General features: G+C 35.5%; 2 protein-coding genes across 2 annotated transcripts; one reads left to right on the top strand and one right to left on the bottom strand.

Moving 5' to 3' along the window:
• Positions 1–755: 755 nt before the first annotated feature.
• LOC135685146 (2-oxoisovalerate dehydrogenase subunit beta, mitochondrial) lies at positions 756–8081 on the bottom strand. The gene is made up of 10 exons (XM_065200966.2): positions 7923–8081; positions 6980–7057; positions 6657–6725; positions 5431–5564; positions 4846–5001; positions 4431–4539; positions 3290–3352; positions 2802–2947; positions 2202–2288; positions 756–1816 (listed from the first exon to the last, which is right to left on the bottom strand). Exons 1-10 carry the CDS (start codon positions 8044–8046, stop codon positions 1676–1678), a joined length of 1107 nt encoding a protein of 368 aa, XP_065057038.1. The 5' UTR covers positions 8047–8081; the 3' UTR covers positions 756–1675.
• Positions 8082–8123: 42 nt separating this feature from the next.
• On the top strand, positions 8124–9874 carry LOC135685145 (uncharacterized). The gene has a single exon (XM_065200965.2). The coding sequence runs from the start codon at positions 8206–8208 to the stop codon at positions 9646–9648; it is 1443 nt and encodes a 480-aa protein (XP_065057037.2). The 5' UTR covers positions 8124–8205; the 3' UTR covers positions 9649–9874.
• Positions 9875–10754: the final 880 nt, after the last annotated feature.

The following is a 10754-nucleotide window of genomic DNA, read 5'->3' as shown; positions in this document are numbered from 1 at the left end:
AATGTGTATAACATGAAAAACTTTTGCATTTTGCTGAACCCAAATAAAAAACAGTTCCAAGCTTTTGACTGCTGGATCGGTTGGAAGGCATTTTTCTTGCTGACCTTTATACCCCATATGGGCAGTTTTTCTTGTGGAGTGGTGCGGACTGACATGTAAGTCCAGTTCGATCTAACATGTACCCATAAAATCCATCAAACAACGTTTTTAAGGTTACAGTGGCGAACTAATCCGTTTTCATACAAGCTCGGCGAGCTCGTGTTTATTTTGTGTCATTTTCTTAACTTCCTCGTCAATTATCTTACCCGGTCCCAGGGACCAACTTTTCACAAAATAATTTAAAGTTTTCGACCCTGCACTTGTTGTTTTTAAAATCTATTTAATAGTTATGCCGACGAGGGTCAAAAAATTTGGTTACGGCGTTGAATTTGGACTGGTTCTCCAGCATACTATTAGAAACTAAATCTTAAGCTAAGTGAGTTTTCAGAAGTGATGAAATCAAAAGGCTAGAATTATTGACACCCTTCAGAGGAGCGGCTGTACGTCTTTCACATTGCTTTGATAACAAAATTCGAAGGCTACACGTTCGCCTGTATGTCTAACACAAGATAATACGATTCTGCGCAAGGTCTGCAGTAAATAGAGTGTGGGACTGGATACATAACAGTGGGCCAAAAAGCGCAGCGCAGACTTCCTCCCCATCTTAAAATACACGACAGCATGTAGGAAAATTAAAAAGAGCAGGAAAAACCGAGTTTCGATTGACTACTCGTATTACAATTTCTGAGAAACATGAATAAATATTCCAGTATAAAGTATTTGGGAAGAATTTTAAAGATACAGTACAATTATAAATACTGGCAAGAAAGTCAGCTGATTCTCTACGTTTTAGGATTGTGTACATGGTTCAAAAACGATATAAGGAATTACCCTTGCAAAGCTGTGTCAATGAACTAAAGGGCCGCGAAGCAGATTACAGATTAAGGGAGCTTACACGTTATGGAGAGGTTTTAAATACATTTCGGAAATTATAAGGGGCTAAAGCCTCAGCAGCAACCGCCCTACTTCCATGGTCCCTGAGCAAACTGATTTCTGAAATCTATTATCTTGTTATTTAAATTAATAATTTCCCTACAGTAAAAGCTGGCTGACAACATATTTTGATGTTATATGGCAATATATTTTTAAGAGTGGTTTCGATTTCTTAAAGACATTTTTAAAGGCAAGCAAGTATTTCAGCTCGAAGCAATCATTCAGTATCAAGACGTCACAACAGTTGGTCTGGATTTGGTGAAATTACTTGTCTTTTCTACAGAGGACTTTGATGCAAAACGAAACGCACCTCGGTTAGTTTGTGATGTTCCTAAACGATGTTGGAAAAGCTTGTCTTTTTACTGATATTTTAGAGGCAAAAATAAGAAGAAGCATGTGATCTATCAAATAGACATCTTAATAACTTAACTTTTCAAATAAAAGAGATTGGTGATCTGGATATACGTCTGCTGTAAAGTCCAGGGTAGGAACTACCTATAAGTTGGGAGGTAGGTTACCAACACTGTTAACAAATACAGACTGAGCTACAAACATTTCTACGAGACATCATTAAATTTCAAGCCTAAAAATTTAACAGCCACACATTCTATGCGAAAATTTAAAGGGACTATTTTTTATGTAACTAAAAGGAGACAACAGTTTTTATTGCTTCGAAGCATCTAAGTTTATCTGGAAGATAAAATGGTTCGAAAACATGCGGAAATGGGAGGTCCCAGCCACAGACTCTCTCAATAGGCGCTTCAAGGTGTAGAAAACAGCTTTTCTGTGAAAGAAAATTGCAAATTACATGAAGTTCTGTGATGTCCATGCAGGGAAAAGAAGAGCATGTCAATAAATCCATGAAACTAAATTGAAAATCTGCCAAAAGGTGTAACTAGTAAATAATTCTCAAAGAAAGCAATAATTTCGCAAAACACTTTGAATGTTTGACATGAAGTTGCAACGGTGTGAAATTGAAAATATTATGCGATGAACACCAATGCTAATTAAAGTATATTTCTGAATATATTGGAAAACAAACAAAATATCCTGAAAACATTTTGATCTAGCAAATATGCAAATGTGTCAGTAAACTCAAAAAATATAATGGCAGTTTTCCCTGGGTATAAGCGAGGATTTTTTCAAATATTTTAAGTCAGTATTCCTACCTGGATGGTACTGGCAATTTCAGCTCCAAACCCAGATGTCAGCGGTGCTTCGTGCGCAATTACTGCTCTTCCCGTCTTTGTTACTGACTAAACAGGGAACAAAAATGGAACATAAAATTCAACAAAGCAAAACCAGCCAGCCGCCAAATAATAAAATGGTCGAACAGTTAATTTTGGTCATGTATCATAAGAATTGCAAGCTATGCTTATCAAGAAGTGATGATTCCAAAAAACGGCAAGCTGTTCAAGTTTATGAGTATTTCGTCATTGCTAACTTTGGTATTTTCACACAGTTACAATTGTAACGAAAACCTCATACTAAAGAACCTTTGCTTTCGAAAATTATGACACGTATAAATGTCATTTTTTCTCTCAAACTCAAACTAACTTCCATCTATTGGTTTTACTTTACTCTTGACACAGCTGCTTGTACTGAGCCATGGAGCTATGCTATGTCTTAGAAGGAAGAATATTCAAATGAAAAAGACAATGGGAGATATCATTCTGAATTACAAAGCAATCAAGAATAATTTGATGTGAAATGTATACATTCTTTAAAAACAATCTTGTCTTTGTTTATTTTTTAAACATATCACTGACCTCTACAACAGTATCTTCATCCCAAGGCAAAATCGTTCTTAAATCTATAATTTCACACGAAACACCAAGTTTGTCCTGAGCCATTTTTGCAGTTTCTCTTAACACCTGAATCTGGGTGCCCCAGCCAATAAGAGTAACATCCGATCCTAAGAACACGATCAACATCAATGTTAAGACATGCATTTTTACGTCGTTAAGAACTATAACCGACCTCACAGTTCAAGGAAAGAAATTAATGCTTAAAATACCGAGAGTGATGCCATTTTGGACACCAATTCATCCGCTGCTTGTGAAAAAATTGGAAGCAAGTAGCTGCTTGAAAATTGTGTGAAATTTCATAGAATTGATCATTGAAAGAGGAAGATCAGCTTCAGAAGTACTGACTGTAAGATCAAAAATGAACATTGTTTAGAAAAGCATTGGAAAAGCATCTACTGCTACCTTAGAATAAGTTTGGTGACAATTTTAAGACCCAAACAAAAACTTACCTTGCTCAACAATCTCTGCTTTTGATAACGGCAGTTCATAATCTTCCATTGGGACTTCTTCAACTGAAAAAGAGATTCAAGGGGGAATTAGCCTCAACTGTCAATAACCATCTTCTAGATCTGGCGATTACATGTGCCAAATAAATTTCTAGAGGGAGAAAAATCCAAGAGAAACCTATTTAGCTTCTTAGTTTCTTCAGGATGTTTTGGACAACGCACTGCATAAATCCTCGGTCTTAAAATTCAACGTTCCACTAAAACTCTTCACTTCATTTCTTTTCACTCTAACAATTTTATAAAGAGAAAGTTTCAGTTATAAAAGTCAATTGCTTTTCAAACTGTCCTTCTAAGATTACAATTTTAATAAATTACATAAAAAAAGAATAGAAAAGAAAATACGATGGTTGTAATAAGAAGGAAATCGTTAACTACGAAACAAAAATGTGGCATACATAAACTTGGTAGCATGTGGGAAAAGTGACTATAGGTTCGAAGTTTGTCTTTCATTGCCTTTTGGGTTCTTTAAAACAAATAGTCATTTTTATTTCTTTGTCAAGGTCATTCCATAATTTAGCCCCTCTATAGAAGGAGCTTTATGACCTACGGAAGTTCTTTTGTAGTGTATTTTTGCAGAAGTATCTCATAGCTGTTTGTGGCTCATTTCAAACAGTTTATTGAAAATAAATGTAAGGTACTCAAGAGCCTAATCATCCAGTCATTTATGCGTTATATTCAATGTCTCAGAACTAATTAGAGCTGTGACCATAGTCCAGCCAAGCTGCTGTATTGTAGGTAGAGCAGACGTATTGTAAGGTGCATTTGGTAACAACTATGGCCGCACGGATTTGGAGCTTTGTAATTTGCTTAGAGCTATGAAGCTTTGTAATTTGCTTAGAGCTATGGTGCCAGAGGAACCCCCAAACAGGACAGCAAACCTGACCCATGAATGACTGAGAGCAAAAGGAAGACCTTTTACATAGAGTATAAAAAGGAGAGGTCTTAGACACGAGCCTAGGGGTACTTCACAAGTTATGGAATCAAAGTGTGAGATCTTATGGTTCACTTTGAAACATATTACGTATTGCTAATCAGACGAAGTACTTCCTAAGTTTAAGCATAAAAACATGATAACTTCAGTTACCAGCCTGTCTGTAAAGAATCTTTGGTTCCAAATAAATGCAAGGATCAGGATCTCTGATAGCGGCAAGCAAAAGTCCTTTTGCTTGAATTGGACCTCTAGGAATAACAACCTGGAAGCAGAGAAAACGAATAATATCACAAAATATACCAGAAAGAAATGATGCTGCTTGATAGAGGCAGTCCGCTGGATTCTATGAATCTTGCGATGACAGAATAAATAACAAATGACATAACAATAACAAAATTGAGGTACATAAAACGATGAGAGGTAAATATAAAACAGAAAACTTAGAAATTTAGACATAACGTTTAAGCTAACTAATGTTCCACCCCAGGCTACAGGGCTTAACCAAAGCTTTTACGCTGCAAAGAGTGTTTCTTGAAACTTTTCAAAGAACATCAAAATCCTCCCTGACCTTGATGCCAGGCGTGTGGGCAAAGTATGCTTCGGGGCTTTGCGAATGGTAATGGGCTCCATGTCCAACTGCTCCACAGGGGGCTCTTATAGTCAGTTTCCCACAATCAAAGATATTTCCAGACCGGTATCTGTACTTTGCAGCTTCGTTCACGATCTGAAAATACAAAATATGTCCATGGTTTTTTGGCACTACCATTTTATAATTTTCACAAAACAATATACGAAAATACAGCAATAAAAATACGTATATACACTAAAAAAGCCAAAGTATAGGCCAATGGCAATTTCAGAATGCAAAAATTACATAAAATTAAGGATTATAATAAGTTGCCTGGATAAACAGTAGGTTAGAATAACATTCAGCAAAAATAATGTTAATGATACAATAAATAATAACTACCTCACAGTGTGACTGAATATTGAAAAATAGAATACAACAGGACTTTCAGTACCTAACTTCTTAGTGCTTTTGGACAACTAGCCTTGGATACTGTATATCATCATAAATAAAATGAACAAATAGCTGCGATTTGAAAATGAATGAATGATAGAAGCCTGAAAACAAAAAAATATTATCAAATACCTGGTCAAAGGCTGGGAATATGTAGTCAGCAAACTGTATTTCAGCAATGGCTGTAGCCCCTCCAACTGCCATTCCAATTGCAAAACCAGCTATTCCTTGTTCACAAAGAGGTGTATTGAAAACACGATCTTTCCCTTTATGGTAGAAAAGAAGGTAGGTGTTCATTAATCGATTGAAGATAGAACCAAAACAGGATAAGCAAAAATTAGAACAGGTCTCAATATACACTAATTACTGCCTATCAACTGTGACACTCCTGTTTTGCGAGGAAATTTCCTTGGATTGAACATTTTCATTTGCTCTCCCAACTTGAACTCAATTTTTCTTGATTTCCTGCTCTAACAAGAATCTCATGGGAAGAGAAGTTAATTAAACAAATTGCAATTAAAATCTGTCCTGTGCAAGTTGTGAAGCAAATCTTGTAGAATAAAAAAAGCATGTTCTGTGAGCATTAGGCAAAAAAAGTCTTACAAAAAGAGAACAGCCACAGCGCATTTGCAAAAACCAAAATACCCAAATAAAATGTGTTTCCGCAATTGGTTGACATTTACTCACAAACTCAGAGAGTACCAAAACCTATAGTGACAACATTCCAAAATCATACGGCAGGCTAGGTTATCTTTTCATTTAGAAGTTTTGGAACCTGTTTACATCAAAACAAAGGATTCTAGCTTCTGTAGACAAAATAGGCTCAGACTTTTCAATTAGGTGAGAGGTTAGCAGTCGCTGTTTGGTAAAAACAAGATAACCAATCAAATGCATCTTCTTATTCTCGCATTATTTTTTATCCACACCTGGATATAAATTTTCACCTTACTTTTGGTCATTATCTGATATTTATTCTCTGAAGACGAAAAATGTTTTAGTATGTTATATTTCCAGTATTTTGTGCAATCTTCAAGTATATACTTTTTGTTATAACTGGCTTAAAAAAGGTTTACAAAATACAAACATAACATAAAACATAATAATTAAATGAAAATTATGCTGGAAAAACTCCCATACGCTCAGTTTTTGGGGAAATCTACTGAAGATGATTATTGGCAACAATGAGAATTAGATACTAATTAGGAAGGAAAGATTTTTTCTAAATCTCCTTAATCAGAAGGATAAGAAAGCCCAAATGGAGACTCCCTGAGAGAGAACATGATCCATCAAACTTGCCTATACTAAGCCATGCATAAACTTAGTATATTCATTGAAAAAAAATGTTGATTTTCACTCACCATATTTGTCAGAAAGCCCAACAGTACATCTGAAAACTCCACCAAAGGCAACATCCTCGCCAAAAATCACTGGGAAAATGTCAATATAATCAAAAATATTGTCAAAATTGGTTAGAACTTTATTTTCCAAACATTTGGATAAAAACAAACTAACATTGGTATGGTTCGATCAAGTGTTAAAGAAATTCAAATAATTCTTGCATCCATTGTCTAAAAGTAGAATCATTCTAGTATCTGATAATACTTTGTACTTGTAAGAAAGTTTAACAACAATACAAAGTCATAGAAATAACTTCTGTAAGAATGAGAAAGTATCTTTAAACCTGCAGTTGGATCAGATGCAAGGGCTATGTCCATGGCATCAGTCAATGACTGAAACAGATTCATCTTTTTTGTTGGTCCTTCAAGTTAAATAGAAAATAATTTTTCAAAATTAATGCATTGCAAGTTTATACATTATGAATGTATGTTTATATGCAGGCCTTCAAGATAACCATGTTTCCATATTTTAGTAGCGTTCCAATTGTGTGCCTGCATTGTAATTTAGTTCTTTTTTACCATGATCAAGCCAAGACCTTGTTCATACGATTTTGAGAATTGTGAAACAACGGATTGCTAACATTAATTAGTATTTCAGTTGGGTTTAACTAACTACTAAAAATTTTAATTTTGCACATAGACATTAAACATAGTCATTCAACAGGTTTGGTAATTGTAGTCAACAAAGTTTTTTTTAAGTCCTGGCGCAAATTCATTTTAAAATTACAAATACATTCTCGAGTTACTTAAAAGCCTATAGGTTAGTTAAAAAATATCTACCGCTCCACCCCCACCATCAATAATGAGTGGTACCTAACGCGAAACATTCATCTGTGGTATCTGACAACTTTTGTCCTCATTTTATTTGTTTCAACAAAGAACAAAAATTTTGAAACCATGGGGTGACGCGTCAGAAATTGCTAGGGTGTAAGACTATGGATAAAACCACGACTTGAAGATATTCTGAGATCCTGCATAAAAAAGTGTGATGCGAAGTTACTTATTTATATGGGCTTTATCAAAAAATAGAGCATAAAATTCTTTAAATGATTCCTATGGGCAAATTCATTTTGGAAGTATTATCTCTTCTTAAAATAGCCTAATAATCTGACAAATATTTCCAATAGGCTTTGGTAAGATTTTGTACATAATAAAATAAAATATTTTACTACGTAATGAAACTTGAAGTAATAAAAATCTGTGTTCCCTTGCAGTAACAAAGATTACCTAAAGATTCATCGGCAACCTCGGGTATGTATGAAAAGCCTCCAGCATTCCTACGCTGATTGACAAATAATCTACCGAGTAGCCTTGTCGCTTTTCCGAATGGTCGGATGCTTACAGCCGCCATTTTGTAAAAATGTGTCAGCAAACTTCGAAACCCTGTGGCTCTAAAAACTTGCTCGAAATCTCGTACTGGTGTTGGGCCCATGTGGTCAATATTTCTATGGTTATAGATCGCTTCGAATGTGGTTCATAGTTGGTGCAAGGACAGGGACAGGAAGGGAAGATGGCGAACATTAGCGATGAAAAGGCATCATTAATAAAATCGTTGTATAAGATTGAAGGCGTTAAATTTGGCGACTTTACGTTAAAAAGTGGCATCCAGTCGCCTATATATTTTGATCTCAGAGTCATTGTTTCCTTCCCAAATTTGATGGCAAAAGTAAGCGAGCTTTTATGGCACGCAGCCCAAGAACAAGGTGCGGAATATTCCAAGGTTTGCGGCGTTCCATACACAGCACTTCCACTTGCCACATGCATTTCTGTGAGTCACGAAATCCCTATGTTGATTCGGAGAAAGGAGGCAAAGGATTACGGGACAAAGAAAATGATTGAAGGGAAATATGAACCTGGAGAAAAATGTCTGATAATCGAAGACGTTGTCACTAGTGGTGGCAGTGTGTTGGAAACGGCCAAAAGTTTGCAAGATGTAGGTCTGACAATAACTGATGCGGTGGTCTTGCTCAACAGAGAGCAAGGTGGTCTTGAAATGTTGAAACAAAATGGAATCAAGTTGCACTATGTTTTGACAGTAAGTGAGGTCTTGAAAGTGCTAGAGCAAGATGGTTCGCTCACTAGAGAAGTTGTACAGAGTGTTCAAGATTTCATTGCTGGAAACATGTGTAAAATTGATAGCAGAACAGACTCCTCAAAGGCTGGTGAAACTGACAAGAAAGTAAAGAGAATGAGATATGAGGAGAGAGAAAAGCAAGCAGTGCACAAGACGGCCTGCAAATTGTGGAAAATTATGGCATCCAAACAAACTAATTTAGCATTATCAGCTGATGTTACCAAATGTGCAAAGGTCTTAGAACTTGCAGATGCAATTGGCCCCTACATATGTATTCTTAAGACCCATGTTGATATTTTGGAAGACTTCAGTCAAGAATTTGTCACAAAACTCAAAACCATTGCCCAGAAACACAACTTTCTAATTTTTGAAGACAGGAAGTTTGCTGATATAGGTAACACAGTGATGCATCAGTTGGCACATGGCATTTACAAAATTGCTGACTGGGCAGACATTGTCAATGCTCACATTCTGCCTGGAGAGGGTATTATCACTGGCTTGAAAAGTGCTGCCAAATCAAAAGATCTTGGCTGTGTATTAATTGCCCAGATGAGTTCGAAAGGAAATTTTGCTGTTGGTGATTATACAAAACACAATATACAGCTTGCACAGGAGCATGAGGATTTTGTTTTTGGCTTTATTAGCACATCTGCTGTAACTGACAACCCTAAGTTTGTCCACTTAACGCCTGGTGTGAACTTAGGCTCCTCTGGAGATTCTCATGGGCAGCAGTATAATACACCATCAAATGTGATAATAAACAAAGGCTCTGACATCATAATTGTTGGCAGAGGGATTTATGAGGCCAAAGATCCTGTAGAGAGTGCAAAAGCATACAGAAAAGAAGGGTACAATGCCTACCTCAAATCCCTTGAGTAATCATATGACTGATTTCTCTACTCAAGACCGCAAGATAAACAAATATCATACATCTTTTACTGATTTTTCTATGTACATTTGTGTTGTGTAATTTGTTATATGAAGTAAATACAACAGTGAAAATCTTCTCTGTTTCCCCATTCAGCGTTTGGTCTAAGGCTTTGATTATAATCCTTTATCATTATATTTTAATGTCTTAATTTAAACATTATAAAGATGGATTAAACAACAAAATTGATACAAATTAATATACATTATACTATACGTTATGATTAAAACTTTGTCACAATATTTAACTTTTCCATGTACGAAGTCATTTCTTATGTATACTAATCTGTATTTATCTCAATTGATTCACAACACACTGAAATTACTTTGATTACAAGAGTAAAAACATTTAGATGGATTCAATTTAATTTGATGGAAAGCAATGTTTCCGTTTAAGACTAGAAGAAACTCCTTGAAGTGACGTTTAAGGGTACAACAGGGATCAATTCTTGGACCTGTGCTGTATTCATTAGTGATTTACTTTATGTTCAAATTAACTGACATTATACCTCTTTGCTAGTAATACAAATATTTACTATGACTAAAAGCCTTTTGAAAGTTTACTACCAACTTAAATTTGAGAAACAGGTGTGGAAAAAATGGCTTGAAGAAAATGAACTTTTATTAAATGTAAGAAAGGGGAGAGACCAGCCTGGAATAACTTTCCACCAGCCTGGAATTTCGGTTTTCCTGACATTCCAGTTAAAATCATTTATAAGAACATTTGTAGAGTGAAATATATTAGATTTCTTGGTCTTTTAGTTGAGGAAAATCTAAGTTGGAAATATCATCTTAGCAAGCAGTCAAAAAATTAACCAAAACTTGTTGAATCGCATTCAAAGATAGAATTCAAACGGAACGTCTTCTCCTGTTTGTGTATTTCTACAGTATGGTATAACTATCTACAGACAGCTGCTTGACTCTTATATGAAAGCAATATAGGGAATTTTCCACAACAACCGAGCAAAGTGCCTAACCTTGGTTTTTATTCTTGATTTGGGGACTTGAATATTGCAAGCCTTGGATAAATTTTTGCGAAAGAATCGAAATCACGTGAT

The sequence above is a fragment of the Rhopilema esculentum genome, chromosome 15 (genome assembly GCF_057945365.1).
Source record: "Rhopilema esculentum isolate cy_ngs chromosome 15, ASM5794536v1, whole genome shotgun sequence".
NCBI lineage: Eukaryota > Metazoa > Cnidaria > Scyphozoa > Rhizostomeae > Rhizostomatidae > Rhopilema > Rhopilema esculentum.
This window is presented reverse-complemented; position numbering and strand designations above follow the sequence as displayed.